The sequence below is a fragment of the Natator depressus genome, chromosome 9 (genome assembly GCF_965152275.1).
Source record: "Natator depressus isolate rNatDep1 chromosome 9, rNatDep2.hap1, whole genome shotgun sequence".
NCBI lineage: Eukaryota > Metazoa > Chordata > Testudines > Cheloniidae > Natator > Natator depressus.
Genome location: NC_134242.1, coordinates 97,752,833 through 97,769,730, shown reverse-complemented (window position 1 = coordinate 97,769,730; position 16,898 = coordinate 97,752,833). Strand labels below are relative to the sequence as shown.

At 41.2% G+C, this 16,898-nt stretch overlaps 1 protein-coding gene across 1 annotated transcript in view; it reads right to left on the bottom strand.

Moving 5' to 3' along the window:
• Positions 1-3,802: 3,802 nt before the first annotated feature.
• Positions 3,803-16,898, bottom strand: part of GPC4 (glypican 4) — a 107,297-nt gene continuing 94,201 nt past the window's right edge. The window contains exons 5-9 of the mRNA XM_074962747.1: positions 11,699-11,829; positions 10,914-11,060; positions 10,237-10,373; positions 7,448-7,623; positions 3,803-7,074 (exon numbers count right to left, since the gene is read on the bottom strand). Coding sequence (XP_074818848.1) covers positions 6,866-7,074; positions 7,448-7,623; positions 10,237-10,373; positions 10,914-11,060; positions 11,699-11,829 — 800 coding nt within the window. The 3' untranslated portion in view covers positions 3,803-6,865. The remainder of the gene's footprint in view (positions 7,075-7,447; positions 7,624-10,236; positions 10,374-10,913; positions 11,061-11,698; positions 11,830-16,898) is intronic.

Here is a 16,898-nt window from a genome sequence, read left to right as displayed (position 1 = left end):
CTTAAGAGAATGGGGAGCACGGATACAGGCCAGTGGCCAGACCTCTCTTCCTTTAAATGGCTCTTGCTCTGCTTTTGCATCAGTAAATATAAAAAGGAGTCTTGATTGATTTAATCCTTTTCAGTGGTTTAAGCACAGGTGACCAAACATTAAAGCATGCCCATAAAGAGTTACATTTGCCTCTGCAAGTTACACATCTTTCAACCATCTATGCCAGAGAAATGTGTTAAATATGCTGCACTGAAATTGCAGCTTGGAAACAGAACTGTTCCCTGAACAACAGTGATGCAGAGCATCACCCAAATCAAATAAAAGTCATGACATGAAAATCATTGCTACCATTGCCTTATATTTATGTAGCCCCCACTGATGTCATCTCAAAATGATTCACAAATCATATACAAGGATCGCTTCAAGCCACTGAAGTGCAACCACTGCTGGGGTAGGACATGGCAGAGATTCAACAGTGCAGGGCAACACTAACACAACAGTTTAGGGCAGGAAGTGAAAAATACCACACTACCCTGAAACAGTAAGAACGGTTTTTGGAGTGAGGAGAATTACTTGAGTTTGGGCAGGACTCGGGGAGATTTATGGATACAGCTGGTCAAAGTTGCCAACATTTTGATGGGGGGAAATGGACATTTTTGCAAAATTCCCTGTTTTTCATGGAGCCATGCTTACAAAGAACACTGTGGCTCGTTAATAACCACAAGTCTCTCACCCGCTTGACAGCTGATGGGAACAGCAAAATTGTCTCTCTCTCCCTTTCCTAGGGTGGCTGAGATCCAGAGGACTGAACCCAGGGTTAGGAATCTGCAGGTTCTGAATCCTAATCCTCTGTTTCTGGGTGATTGCTTCTGTATCCTTGGGAAAGCAAATCACATCTCAAGCACTTCAATACTAGGGTGCTGATTAGGGTATAAGAATCTGTCTAGAATGAGGGAGGTATAAGAACCCATACAGAATAGAATTCTTGGTGACTGATCCAGGACTTTAAAACCGCCCTGTGAAAAGGCACCAACATTAGCACACATTGCAAGACTCACCTTATTGACACAGCTTTCCTCCTAGAAAATTTTTGGACATCTCTCAGAGACACCTGGGGCAGAGAAGATCACCACGGGTAAGCCCTCTTGTCTGCTGTGTTCCTTGTTTAGACCATGAAATGAGCACAGTATAGCAGCCTATACAATTACATGCAGATGGACAAGCAGTCAGAACCTGTTAGTTCACACCTGAAAGTTAGACTTTGGGCATGCTTTGTAATACTTTGACTATCTGCTGGGACAGCTTAATGTGATCCTGCCATGTATAAGATAAAACACCATAAAACAAATTGTAACTGGATACAAGTGACTTTTGCCCACCCCTGGAGGTGGATATGTGAATGCTCAGATTCTACAAAACATGCATTTCCAAAGGCAGCTGCACATGTAAGTATGTGACAAAAAAGCACACAGAAGGGGCATTTAAGTGGCTAACGGGTAGCCTTAAAATAATGGAAAATGCAGTAGTTTTATTAATAGGGCCCTACCAAATTACTGGTCAATTTCACGGTCACAGGATTGTAAAAATCGTAAATTTCACAGTTTCAGATAAACATGAAATTTCACGTGTTGTAGCCGTGTGGGTCCCAACCCGTACGGGGTGATGGGGGAGGGGTAAGGGGTGTCGCGAGGCTATTGTAGGGGCCTTGCGTTATCGCCAACCTCACTTCTGCGCCGCTGGCAACAGCGCGACCCTCAGAGCTGGGTGGACCAGAGCAGCCGCTGCTGACCAGGCAGCCAGCTCTGAGGGTAGTAACGCCCCACCAGCGACGCAGAGCTGAGGGTGGCGCGGTATGCGGGGGGGCCTCACTTTTGGGGGATGTGCGACGTGCATGACTGTCCAGGGTGCCGTGGTTGGGGGGGGTGGGGAGAAAAGAGATTTCTGTGGTCATTCCCCCCCACAGCCCAAGGCCCCTTTGATGCTGGGCCCGGAGTTGGGGAGGGGCAGGGCTGGGGGCGCCCTGGCTGAAGGCTCCTACCGTAGGTTGGGCTCCAGGCCAGGCTGGGGAGAGATGGGACTTCCTCTTCCCCTGCAGGGGCTGCTCCCAGCGCTGGGTCAGACCCACCTCCAGAAACCTCCCCCCTGCAGGAAGCTCCGGGGCTGCTGGCTGGGAGCCCAGCTCTGAAGGCAGAACCACTGCCAGCAGCGGTGCAGAAATAAGGGGGTCATGGTATGGCATTGCCACTTTGACTTCTGCGCTGCTGCCGGCTTCAGGGCTGGGCGCCTCACCAGCAGCCGCCACTCTCCAGCCAGGGAAAAGTACACAGAAGACCGGATTTTATGGGGAAACTAAATGTCATGGCCTGTGATGTGTTCTTCACGGCCGCGGATTTGGTAGGGCTCTGTTTATTAGGCTTCAGGGTTGCAACTACCAACTGCAGGACATGCCACTGCAGTCACCTTTAACTCATTACATCTTTACCTTCCATACGGACTGGATCTCACTCAAGGAGGACAGCATAAGGCTTTATCTACATTGGCAACTGAATGACAAAACTTATCTTTCAGAGGTGTTAAAAACACACACACACCCCACCCAAAAGACGAAAGTGTTGCCAATGACAAGCGCCGGTGTGAACAGCGCTTTGTCAGCAGGAGCGCTCTCCTGTCAATAACGCAAATGCCGCTCGTTGGGGGTGGAAGTTGTTTGTCGGTGGGAGAGCTCTCTCTCCTGACGACCAACAGCAGCTACGCGGTGCCCCGTTTAGCAGCACGGCTGTACTGGCACAGCCGTGTCGCTAAAAGCCGCGTAATGGAGACAGCCTAATAAAAGCTAAAGATGACAAATTCACATCGGTAATGAAACAGCCTGCTATTCACATTACCTTACAGGTCAGTGCTCTCTGCAGCACCTGGACTCAAATTACGGCTGCTAGGACTTTCGGTAACAGCCACTGCACCAGACCAGAACTCCATGACCATTTCCTTTAGATTTAAAAATCCAGGATTTTCCTGAACTCTGAATATGAATAATACACCAGGACAATAGCCCCTGTGTTATTTATTTGGACAACATTTAGTTTATTTACATTGCCGAAACACTGAATTTTTCATGTCCCAGAGATTTTTTTTTAATCGACAACGCATGGCCGTAGAAGTGGTCAAGCAGAAAGCTGACAGCTTTGGTAGCTGGGTAGTGGACACGTGAGGCAGTTTGGGACAGGTTATAAATATTCAACTAATTGCAAGGTTTTTTTGCACCTTGTTCTGCAAACTTCGGGTAGTGGCCACTGTCAGGGTATCTGAGTCCATTAATCACTGGTCTTATCCGATATAGGAATTCCCATGTTCCTGCTAAAACAATCATTTCAGAAAATGCTGACATTAAATATGGCATCTTCAGGTTTCAGAGTTAACAACCTATCAAGACAACTAGGGGCAGTTCACACCTCTCAGAGGTATTGTTCCAGGTCATCTGCAAACTCAGAAGGGCACACATTGTATTAGTTTGCACTCACGTTTACAATTTTCGGGTTTTCTTTGCAACCATGAAAGCTAGAATGTTTAGTTTTTAAAAGAGAGCTTTGATTCTGGAGCACCAGGAGGGAGCTTTGATTCTGGAGCACCAGAAGAGGTATAAACTGCAACAAACCTTGTGGCCACTTTGTCAAAGAAGAGAGGTATGATAAATGATATGAGAGGTATGACAAAATGATAAACTGATTGTTCTCAAATTAGCCAGTGATTTTGTCTTTTTCCATATTACTTTAATAAATGTATAGATGGAAGCCACCTTAAAAAGCCAGGAGAAACAAAGAGGGTTCTGAATGGATGTTTCATTCAAAAGAATGCCATTACATAGTGTCACTTTTTCATTTCTCAAACACCTTAAGGCCAGAAGGGACTATTACGATCGTCTCGTCTAACCTCCTGCATAACACGTCACAGAACCTCACCCACCAATTTCGGCATCAAGCCCTAATTTCGGTTTGAGCTAGAGCAGACCTTTTACAGAATTATATAATCGTGATTCAAACACTTCAAGTGATTGAGAATCTACCACATATCTAGGTAAGTCGTTCCAATGGTTAAAATTTGAAGTTGATGATTGTGGAGGTAAGAATTTATTTTTAAAAACTCAAGTTATGTAGTAAAGGCCCTAATGTTTACATAAAAATAATTGGGTCAAATGTAAAACAAGTGTCTTCACCAGCGAGCCGTGTCTCAATTGGTATATCCACACATTAAGAGGCCTACTGAATTTGTACCTAGGGCTGTAAACCGATTCCACACGCAACACAAAATCAAAGCAGAAACACAACTTTCTATCGTTCTACATTTATGTTTACTCTGGTTTCCGAGGCTCCAGATGACAATTTGTCCTTTTATATAGTGGAGGTTTGTTATTAACAAAATCTATCACTAGACAAGTTTAAAACTCGTGTCAGTTCTTTGCATTGTTCGCTTTTACAAAACTAATGAATAATAATTAGTAAGCAATTAGTTGTAAAATGATAAATATCAATTCAGAAACATTTTTTTTTGTTAGGTACATAGTGGGCAGACTGTTCAAAAGCAGGAGAATTTACAAGTAACTTTCTTACATCTGAACACTTATATGCCAAAAACGGAGATCTTGGAAAAGTCAGCTGTTCTGAATACAAGGGTTTTTGTTCCATCTCATTCTCTGAAAGAATTTAATTTTTTTTTTAGTTTAATTTTCTGATCTGCCAACTGGGTATAAGCCAGAAGGGTTATCCAGTCAGACCTTACTGTGACAGATTTACAATGGTAGTGTATCTAAGGTTTGTTTATTTCAGAATTAAAATTCAAATGAATACGACCGTTTAAATAATTAAAGGGCAACAGAAAAAATGCCACGAAACCAAACAAATCAGTAAAAGTCATGGAAACCATCAGCAATATTTAATTCAGAAATTCTCTTTGTTCGGGAACTTAGCTGAAAGAAAACAGCTGGCCTTCGTTCAATGCTCTAAATTAAAAACAATCTAACAAGGTCTATGGGGATAACTCTTTTAGCTACATATTGGAGACCAGATTCATTTCTACCAAGTAAATGTAATAGCACTCAAAGCTAGGAAGGAAATTCCTCAGAACTGAGGTAGTTTCTAAGTATCAGCACATTTTCCAATTCCTCACAAGGCAACTTAGCTATTTACAATTCATTTTTTCCCACACATAAATTTATAACCTTTTCAATTTTATGCTTCCGTGATTTGTTTTCTAAAGAAAAAATATAGCCAGAATATGAATATTCTACTAACATCATGTTTTAATAAATAACTGGCTACTTCTAGTAAAATTAAACCTCCAGGATTGTTCATATCAGCCACGAATATTCGATCTTTATAGTATTGCAGAAATTTGGTGTGAAAATAAAGTTGAATAAAATGCTGACCCTGAGCTAACAAGTAGTTAATGTTTCAATATAAAAATAGAAAATTATCCTTGCAACACAAGGCTGGAATATAACAAAACCCTCTCTCTGTAGATTGTTCTCATGGCTGGAAGCATCCAGCCAGATTCTAATGGCTGTCCAAAAGCAGGAAGAGATTTGCAGAATAATTTTTAGTCTTTCTGCAGACTTTCAGTAACTCTTTTAAAGTGATTTCATTCCTTTTAAAAATATATATTTCTTTTATTTATGAGTTGTCACTTACCACAAAACCGTTCCAGCTGGGAACGTGGAAAGGCGGGACTTCCTGCATAGCCAACACTATGGTCACTTGGTGCCTTGGCCAGTAGAACTGTGTGGTCTCTACCAATCCTCTGAAGTGACTGCATGGGACTCTCCTATCAGGTGGAATCGGTCAAGCCCACCCACCCAAGCCCATTCCTAAACTCAGGTCTGTCAGATGCAATGTGCTGCTGCCATGCTACTTGGCCAGTCTTAACCCTTGACCTTCTGATCAGAGGGAAACAAACTCTCATATAAAAGCACCTTATATAAAAAAAGATCCCTAAACATCATCAACATTCAACTAAACAAATTTGCAGACAGAACAAATGTTGGCATTGGCATCAGCAACAAGGTGAGTTGCATCCGACTGAACACTACCTGCTGAAGAGTGTGTGTGGGTATGTGTAGGTGTAGAATTGGTGTATGGGGTTTATAGCTAATCACCAGGGTCTTGAGGAACAACTGACAGCTCTTCTTAGCTTATGTGAAACTGGAATTCTCTGTAGTCTCTTCTAATTTAACCAAACTTCCTGTAAAGGAAGTATAACCTGCTCCTGGTATTAATGCTTTATGCAAATGGGGCATATGGCTTATAGACCAATTATGCCTTCACATTCTGTTCTATTGAATAAAGACAAATTACCTCCACTTCTCTCCAGATAAGGCAACTAACATAACATGAATAAATGGGAAGTTAATTACATGAAACATCTCTTTTGCTTGTTGGGTTATTATTTTTTCCCCCGTAACATAACATGATAAATAAAACTTGCTTCTGTACAGATATTTCATATTTCAGAAACACATACTTGTTACATGCCGAGATAGGACCCTGTTTTTCTTGTAAGAAATGTGGTAAAATAAATTTTTTTAAAAAGGCAAGTGATAATAACACAAATGCATAGCTAACTACAGGTCTGTATATACACTTTGTTAGCCACCGTTAACATGGATTCTTGGTGAACAGGACAGACTAACAGTCCACGTCAGCGTTATTTCCAGAATAGCAAGTGAAAAAAAGAAAGATCAATACTTTAAACCCAGTGGCCACATAGTAAAAACTGTACACTGTTGTCCATTAACTTAAAAAGCAAAGTCACTAGATGGTATAAAAGTGAAAACAGGTGCCTTTTAATTCTGATGATAAAGTCTTTTCCGCCCTAAGTTGCACAATTATCTCCATTGTCTTTGCATGGCCAAGAATAAGATGCTAAAGAACAAAGCTGCTTGTGATAGACCAACACTGGCAGCAGCAGAAGTGTTCGTGTTTTTATCAATCTTGTTAGTTTTCCCAGTAACTTCGGTTACATTGAACTCAAACTCGGGAGAACACTGCTGAAATTCACAGCCACTTCCACTTCCTTCCCCGCTGCTTTCATCACCTATAAGAAACCAATAGATTTTGCTTGTATTCCTTTCAAAGACCCTGAACCAGAACACCAAACCCAAAGAGCAGAAAAACCAAGTCCAGTGACTCCTTCCCCCATGTGTTTAATTTTAGGCATTTGCTTAAACTGTAAAATGCTCCCGTGCCTGTGGAACCTAAGCACAGGACTCCAGCCACACCCCAGAAGTTAAGCCTGTGCTTAAGTGCTGTCCCGGATAGGGGTGAATTCTAAGCATGAGGAAAGTTCAGATCCAAACGGTATTACATGGGCTTCATTTCCAGCCCCCGTACACTTAGATGCTCAGTAGTGCACCTGAACTTTAACCAGCTCCCTCCGTATAAACAACCCAGTTAAAACCCACACTTACTTATATCAAGGAAGTCAACATCATTTCCGTTGTAAGCATTCTTCATTTTATTGGTCATCACCCGAAGGGCCATGATTTGCTGACGAATCACCATATCTGGTTTTGTAATGTCAACCTCTACCTCAGGATTATTCACCTGATTGGCTAAACCATTTCCGGTCACGGCAAAGACGTACCTAAAAAGGAAATCTTTCCATTATAAAGATGCACATTGTGTTATAAGGTGTTTTAAGAGGTTCTGAGAGTTCTCTTACACCCTTTGAATATAGGCCTGTTTTCACTCAGGATTTTTGAGAAACAGGATTTTCCTTTCTGTATAAAAAGAGAAAAATACCAGGCCCCCGGAAGTAAAATGGCTTGTGAGGACAGAAAAGGATTCACCATCATTTTGGACAATAAAGAGAATCTCCATGATCCTTCATCTTTATGGCTATATGACATGTCAGCACAGTGTAGTTTGAGCTCAGTGTCAGTCTGGATCAAAGGCAACCGTGTTACTCTGCATTTGCACCAGCATAACTGAGATCAGACTTTGCCTGCATGAATGTTATTTCTCAGGATATGAAAGCTAAGACTTCGGTTTCCTCAATAAACAAAGGATGTATTAGTGATTTATAGGGGAAATCGACAGAAGATGTAGTGACTGAGGGACTGAACATCCAATTTGCTCAACTCTAGCAGAAAGATGACACGTGTAATCAGATTTGTAAGATCAGATGTCGTGAAACAATATTACTTATTTGTTTTAAAGGGCGAGATTGGAGAAGAATTTATATTAGTCTTTCCCAAGCACTGGGGTGGCCAGAATCAGTCTGACAAGAGGTTAGAGGGAACATGCTGGTTGAGAGCATGATGATGTACAGCGAAGATACAAACCCTGGTTACTTTAGATCAAAACAAAAGTGAAGAATTTGAGAAAAGTAACTTTTTTAACCTAATTTTGTTAAAGATTATTTATTCTTTGAAATTCATGTTTGTAAGTATCAGAAGTTCGACCCTGATTCAGGAACGCATCCCTATTCAAGGACAGCAGTATGTGCTTAACTCCAGGCACTTGCTTAACTCCCACTAAAGTAAATGTTCCATTGCCTAGACTGTGAGCATGCGATGCCAGTCAATGTGACTTAAGCACATGCCTAAAATTAAGAGCTGTACTTAAATGCTGTTCTAAATTGGAATGGATTTTAAGTGTATTCTTAAGCGCTGAACTGAATTTGGGCCTTAATGTTCAGTGTTTAACATCACTGTTGTGGTTAGATGTTCTGAAGAAAATTTGGGGGGAGATTTAGGTGTGACAGTTTATCGATCGTTCATCTTTTCAGAGCAGTGCAGTATAGGAGGATGGTGACAGGATTTGAAACATCCACATATTAAGGGTATAGAGTGCAGGAGGTACAAAGGGTGGGGAGGGATCCTCTACTTTCCCTAGCTGGGACGACCAGCGCTTCCCCACCATGCCCCCTCCACCTCAGCTGATGCAGCAAAAACTCCACCTCTTTCAGCTGCTACATTGGCCTACTCACCAGTGACCAGTTAGAAGGTTTCCCTGGTGAGTAGAGGATCAATGGCATCTAATGCCTGGGATAAGCTACCAGCAGAGGCAGATACTGGCACTATTTATTGAGAAGACGACCCAAAACGCAGGGAAGCAGAGTTTTATAGAGGTTCATGAAATTTAAATTCTGCATAAAGAGCCTGCTCCTGCTTTCATAGAAGTCGATTGCAAAACTCCCATTGGTTGGGGGAAAACCAAAACAAACCCCGATAACCATTCTGCAAAAATTTCCACGCTGTTTTCATTTCACAGGTTCAAAATTGGTCTATTTTCCACAAAACTTCAAGCAACTTTTTCTCACTTTTTAAAAAAACTTCCTTCTTTTGCTTGGGGTTTCAGTAAACAAAAAACTTTGATACAGGATTAAAAATAAAAAGTCAATTAAAAAAAACGGGGAAAGTTTTGGGGAAAGACAGACCATTTCTACCACATGAATAATTTCCCCCCAAAAGTTCTTTTTTCAAAAAGAAAGGCCATTTAAAAAAAAAGTGTGAGAAAAATTTCAACGGGTTCTTTTGCTAACCTCAGGAGTGTAAGGTAAGACCTAAAACACTGACAACGCCAACCAAATTCACTTGTCTCTTTCCTTCCCTGATTTCTGTTCCTACAATAACCCTCATGTAGGTTCCCAACCCTAGAGGAGACATGTCACTTAAGAAAAACATGCTGACCATCATCACGGGTTTCTGGCACGGTTGATTCTCAGCAGCAATCCCACCCTGGCCTACCTGCCAGAAGTGCTCCATGATCCTTGGAACAGACCCTACATCCCTGAACCTGTATGAACAGCAGGAATCTAGAGGTCAGCCAGATGAGAAGCAGGGTGGTCCTGTGAGGAGGGCATTACCCTAAGACTTGAGAGACCTGGGTTCAACTACCACCTCTGCCACAGACTTTGTGTGAGTATGGGCAAGTCACTTAGGTACACATTTTTTTTTAAAGCAACTAGGGTGCTTAACTATTATTGACTTTCAGTGGGACTAAGCTGCTAAGGCAATTTTGCAAGTGTTACCCTTAGAGATTCTCTGCCTCAGTTACCATTTTACCACCTTACCTCACAGGCAGTTGTGAAGATAAATACATTCAAGAGTGTGAGGCGCTCCAGTACTATGGCGACAGGCACCATATAAGACCCTGAGCTAGATAATCAGCCAACCCACAACCAGACAGTTCTGAAGGTCTGAATTACAAGGTCAGACATGAAGGAAGTTAGCTCAGTTAAGCTTATCCAGACCTGCTCTTGGCACTTCCATTCCAACACTCATCCTCAATGACACGTCCAGCAGCCATCTTCTCGTCATTACAAATGTTGCCAGGGAGAGATGACCAAAACTTTTTGGTTTGCTTCAGTTTCTCTTTCACATCAGTAACCTATTTTAAAAAGGAAGCACAATATAGAACATCAATGTGAACCAAATTTACTTCTCAAAAGTAAAGCTGAAAATAGATTTGTAAAACAAGAGACGTATTTGGGCCAGATCCCGAGCTGGTGCAAATCATGGAGTTTAATCAGAATCAGTGGCCTCTGGAGAGTTTTTAAATGCAAAATTAAAAACAAGATTTTCAAACACGACATTATTCCTATGTGAAACCACTAGCAGAGGCACTTACCTGAAATACAAGCGCTGAGCTAGCTCCTGTACGCAGGAGCTGTACGCAGATTACACCCTTTAAAGAGCATAAGAAAGTTGCAAGTTTCCTCAACTACTTTTAAAAAGATCATCAGGTTATGGACTGGCAAAGATACAGACTGGGGCGCATGCACAGACGCCCCCAATTTACTTGAGCCTCTCACCTACACAACGTGCCTTTTAAGCTTGCCAAAGCTAGCTGGGAGGGTGACAAAGCACAGTGTGTTTATTATGAACAGCCCTTGTTCAGTATCAGTGAGACAGGTCAATAGGCACTCACCAGTCTATCCAAACTCGTGCCAGCAGCTGTAGTTGGCCGCTCCTCCGGGTTGTAGGGTCTAAAGCGAGCACTGAAGCCACTTTCAGAGACTGAGCGAGAGGCCCGGCCCTGCGTCAGCGTTTTAGGCTGTCCACATCCTTGGAAAACCTAGGTGATTTGATCAAGTAGCTTTAGAGGACAGGATTTCACACCAGACATTTACCACCCCTCAGCATTCCTATCAAACACCGTTTACCAAATATTCCTTCCCCAGAGAGAGATGATAAAACAGCACTAAAATACACATGAATTGCAGCTAAGGCCTGGTCTACGCTACAGTTAGCGTACGTTGACCTAACTCTGTAAACATCTACACTAAAATGTAGCTCCCCCCGATGTAATTCGCCCACGACACTGACTTAACAACTCCACCTCCACGAGAGGCGGGGCGCTTAGGTCAACGTAGTTAGGTCGAGGCGGTGCCAGTGTAGACACTGTGCTGCTGACATGAACTGTTGCTGCCTTTCTGAAGCTGTCCCACAATGCCCCATGCAGACAGTTAATTCGGTGCAAGCGCTCCTGGTGAGGCCGCTCACCGCCAACACACGGAGCATAGCGTGGACGTGCAAAAGCGATGTAATGACTGCAGTGGCTGTCTGTCGACATAACTTAGGTTGATTTAATTTTGTAGCGTAGACTTGCCCTAAGACAGTTCTTTTAATGGGAACAGATAAATGTAAATACTGGAGGAATAAAAACAGAATTTTCTTTTTAGCTCTTTTCTTTTTGAAGTGCTGGTGATATACCTTTTGAGACACTTGCACGCTGTTCTCCTGCATGTTCATGATTGCATCAGAAATTTTCACATCGATTGGGTCCATGACTGACTCAATGTTAAAAGGACCCTCTAGTCTCTCAGCCACCATCAACATAGAATCTAATACAGAAAAAGAGATTTTAAGTGTTTTAATTAGTGGAGGGACTTCAAATATGGCACACAAGTGCACAGAGCAGATTAGGTTTACTCTGCTTTAAGTAGCCCATTTAAATCCTACTCCAAAGTGAAGGAAAAATCTCACATATACTACTCAGATCTCTTTAGTGTAACACTCTTAGCAAAGCAACCGTTAGCTGCATGTTGAAACTTCAAATGAACATTTTGCTCTATGTCACAAAATCTTTTATAACAGGTATCATTGGACTCAATTTGTCAGCTGCTGTCAAGGATTAGAGACCCATCCTGTTGACAAAGCAGAAGGCCTAGGCAAGGACAACAGGCCACTCCACAAGTGCAAAAATTAGCCATTGAAATTCCACTGCTGCGTGGTAGGCATCTTTAAAAAAAGATGTTCTACTTCTGGGTTTTAATTATTCCAGCTAGTAAAGGGATGGAGCTGGAAGCTTGTTGGACCAGTTACAATAAACCTGTATACTGCAAAAACTATATTTAATGAGGGAGAATAATCATCACAATTCCCTTCAATTCAATCAGCAAACAGCCACTGGAACTAATCTCTACTTATAGAGAGGATATTACAAGTACTTTTATTTTAAACTGGGCTCCATTGTATCTTTTTAAAGTATCTCCATAGTTAAGACAGAAAGAAAAATACCAGCTTCTTTATATTTACCATGAATGAAGAAAGCAAAGGAGATAGTGATTAAAATCTACAGCACTAAAGTTTGTAATTTTTTTTATATTAAAGAGAACTTTTCACATCTGAAAAAAAAATCAAAGGTTATACTCACTAGCATTATGCAGACAGCACAAGTTGAACAGTGAAACTGCATGAGACTATCACTAAAGGCTTTAGACTAAAAATTTCCTTTGACATCTCACTTATGAGTGAGGGGATGGAAGAGACCTAAGGCAACCATCAACCCAGTTTTCCTGCCACTCCAGGATCATTCTCTGCTGTACATTTACTAGTCAAATGTAGCACTAAACGTGCCAAGCTATGGGGTTTCCTCCACTTCCTTTGGGAATATTAGCAGCAAGAAACTTTTTGTAATGTTCAGTTTGAATTTTCAGGTATGCCCAATGTCCCTTATACTATTCTTAATTACTAATCTCCCTTCTTGGTGTTTACTCCATTCAGATATTTGACGATGTGTTACCTAACAGTTATCTCCTAGCCAAACTAAACTCTCATTAACTCCCGCCTCATTTTGTCAGGATACAGCTACAAACTTGTAATTTTTCAATTGTTTTTGTTTTTTAATTCTCATAATCCTACGGCATGGGCCATGCAGGAGGTCAGACTACATGATAATCATAATGGTCCCTTTGGGCCGTAAAAGTCTGTGAATGGGTTCCCTCTTCATTCTGATGATGTGCCCGTTCCGCTCCAGGAAGTGGAAATGGGCGTTTCTCATTCAAAGAACTCAAATCTGCTCAATTCAAGTATTTTGCGTGACACTCATTCCCCAATCAGAAGCGGAAAATTCCTGTGGATTTATATTGGTGGATGCATGCTTATAAAGAGACTCCATTCAACACAGATTTATTTTTAGCCTTTGCCCTTATGCTCAATTAATTTTCAACTAAATTAAAATATACCAATAAAAATGCAAACTACAATTAAGCTACCTGTACATTTAAAAACACCAGTGTACCGTATGCAGCAGCAGCATACTGATCAGATAAACCCACTTATTAAAAATGCAAATAAATATTTAAAAGTATTTTCTGCGGGCTGGCTGACTGATCAGGCGTTAGCTAGCACATCTCAAAAATGATCGAAAAAAGTTTATAATACTTCAGAGTGCATAATTAATTTAGACCACAATTAACGTTAACCTTGAGAATCATGGCATCATTGAGTATATGCTCTCTCTCAATTAAGCCAAGATGCCAGTATTTAAGAACCAAAATCTGACGAAAGCTACACTCTGTAGGAACCACACTAGCACAAACGGAAGCAGCATTAATGAGAGAGCTGCTGCACCGGTGTGGCTGGAATTTAGCCATCAGGGACTACAAACAGGTCTCCACTAAATGCATATATAGACAGTAATAACAAATGAAATAAAGAGTCTTAGACTGTATTGTGGTGGCCTCCAATAAAGTGATGCTTCAAACCTCTGAGTAATGACTGCTAGCATGAATATACCATTGTGCTAGAGGAGAGAAAAATGCTTTTGATGTGCTGGCAAATAGAGACTTTTGTAAACAAGTGGAGCACAGCTTAAACGTGTTCATCATTGTCAAAGCTTTTGGGGGTTTTCACGCACATAAAGAACATCCCATCATAGTTTGGAGGAAGCCGCTCATTTCAAATAAAAATATTATGAATAGACAGATAATAAACACACAAAATGTATAGTTTTTAACAAGAAAATCTTCCATTTTGTAACTACTTAATACCCTGAGTGGCCAGGAAAGGCCCCAGATCAATAAAGTGTTTGTGAAAGACTGAAAGGAAACATAAACCCTAATTCTTCTGGCTGTTTGGCGTCTTTGTAAACTTTGAGCTGGGCAGGCCATACACAAGAGCATGGGAATGTAGAGCGAATTGGGGTCTTTGTTACTCCTGGTGCCATGGCGTTACATGTATCACAGCTAAGGAATGCAGTCTCTGCTTTGACTGCTGATATAGAAAATGCATTCGGCCTCCAGCAGAGCTGCCAAAGCTGGCTATAAAAGATAAGGAAAGTAATAATTGGCCTTGGAGAATATATTCAACTGTAGCTCTTCAGCAGCAGTGATGGCTGCTGACAAGAAGCACTAAATGAAAATAAACTTTCATTAAAAAAAGAACAAGAAAAAAGTGCATCTAGGCCGCAGTTTTTATTTGGGGGATATCCGACTGGCTCCTACCTCCTGCCAGGAATTGGCTGGTGTACCCGCCAGCAATCATAACTAACAGTAAAGTCCCTCTGGCAGCAACATTTGACATTAATAAGGTTGGCTATGATTCAAGCTAATGTTAGCACTGCTACACTATGTGATGGGGAACAAGTTGCACCTAAGTATAATTTATAGTTTTATTGCAACAGGCCTCCTGAAAAAGTTCTCCCCCAAAGGTTCAGGTTCAAAATAATTGATATTTGTACAAATGACTGCAAGGTGGTTCAGAGAGTCTGATCTGTCTCACAAAACTTTGGCATAATGCAAAATTTACTCCAGATCTATTCATTTGTTATGAATGCACTGAGTGCAAGAGTTTTGGGAAGACAGAGGTGAATTTGAAAAATATATAGTTCCATCCATTTTCCTCCTGCATACATTTGTCCTCGCGTCTGGCATTGAGACGATCCTCAGCAACAAAGCAACTCAATCTCACTAAGGAAAGCAATTCTTGTGCATTGTGCCACCAATAATCAGAAACCCACATCTTCAGCGTCTAACTTGGAGAACAAAAAGGCAGTTTTCAGACTTAACCCCAAGATTTGATTTAAGGGCAGGGAAACCTTGACCATTCATTAACAGCAATCATTTAAAAAAGGGAAAAATTCCTTTCACACAAAATAGCAGAGAGATGTATATGGAGACTGAATTCTACAATCGTAGAGTAGATTAAACCCCTGTGAAAAAAATCATGAAAAGGCACTGGAGATTAACATTGTTCATTCATATGGGGTTTTTCCAATAGCTCATTTGAAACAAAGTATGCCCTGTATAACTGTGTCAAGAACACATTTCAAAACTGGGGAAATTATTTATAATTAATTTGGAGCGGGGATGACAATTAAAACGTTACTGAACATGTTACAACTTTTGCATGGTGCTTTACAGACATAAAAGAGAAAAATTCTCTGCCTTGAAGAGTTTACAAATCTCAGGCCCTGATCCTGCACAGATTTACACACATGCTACACTTAAGTCACTTCATCTCCTCATGCACTTGAAGTGAGGCATGTGGAATTTTTTTTAGACGCTTCTACAGAAAGCACATCTTAATGTTTTCATTTCCTATATTCCAGGCAAAAACAAGCAAACAATGTAAAAGAAGTAACTAACACACAGCGTTGCCAGCAAATATATCTGCAAGTGTAGCACTGAACACCTAAGTAACGAGTGGGCAGGTGATATTCTGGGGAGAAAACATTTAGAGAATTATGTCACACTTCCTCCTGGGAAATGTTTACTTATTTTGCCTTGTTTAATAATCTTAATTTTTGTACGCAATTACTGAACATCATTGTGTAGATAATTCACTGGCTTTCCCCAAGTTTCATTTTCAGTTGCATACAACCTGCAGCAATTAGCTGCTTATTCTTTTGTCTGCTTTCCAGCATTATGCCGTCCCTTTCATGGGATTCCTCTTTTCTACTCGGACTAGACCTTTGCGAGTCTTCCACTCTAAGCCATTTTAGCTACCACTGGGGCTGAAACACTTCGTATTCACATCTGTGGGAGCGCATGTGAAAGTCAGCATTCTGCAGGATCTCTTGAAAGCCTAATTTAGTGCTGCACTTTCAAACAGTGTTAAAGTGGTAATTAGCTCCCTCCATGGAATGCGCAGGCAAAATTTTCATCAGAAAATATTATGCACACGCATTGTTAACGTAGACAACACGTGTGTGTATCAAACGCTAGCTTAAAATATGGTAATTATCAGCAATGCCTTTTTTTAAACACGTGCAACTTAAAGAGTAGAAAACCTTTACTAGCCAAATACTTTTTTAAAATGTGCTATTACTGAATGTAAATGCACCACTGTCTTGGGAGTGGCACCCATGCACCATTTGTGCGCTTCAGCACACATTGCACGAGGAGAGAGGGCTGCTCCTGAAGGATCCTTTTACAGACATCAAGACTCCTTTAAAACATTCTCTGAAAATTAAAATGTCAAACTCAAGTTATCACTACTTGAAAGGGTCGATAGAAAAGAGGGAGGAGAAGGGAACAGGAGGGACCGGGTAACAGTAATAACTTTCCAGAGTTACCAAGTAAGGCACGTGCACATTTTAATGGAAGATGTGGGTCTACGGGCCTAGTCTGAAGCTCACGGTCATTAACAAAGACTCTAACGAATAATTCACCTTCACCACCCCGCTATT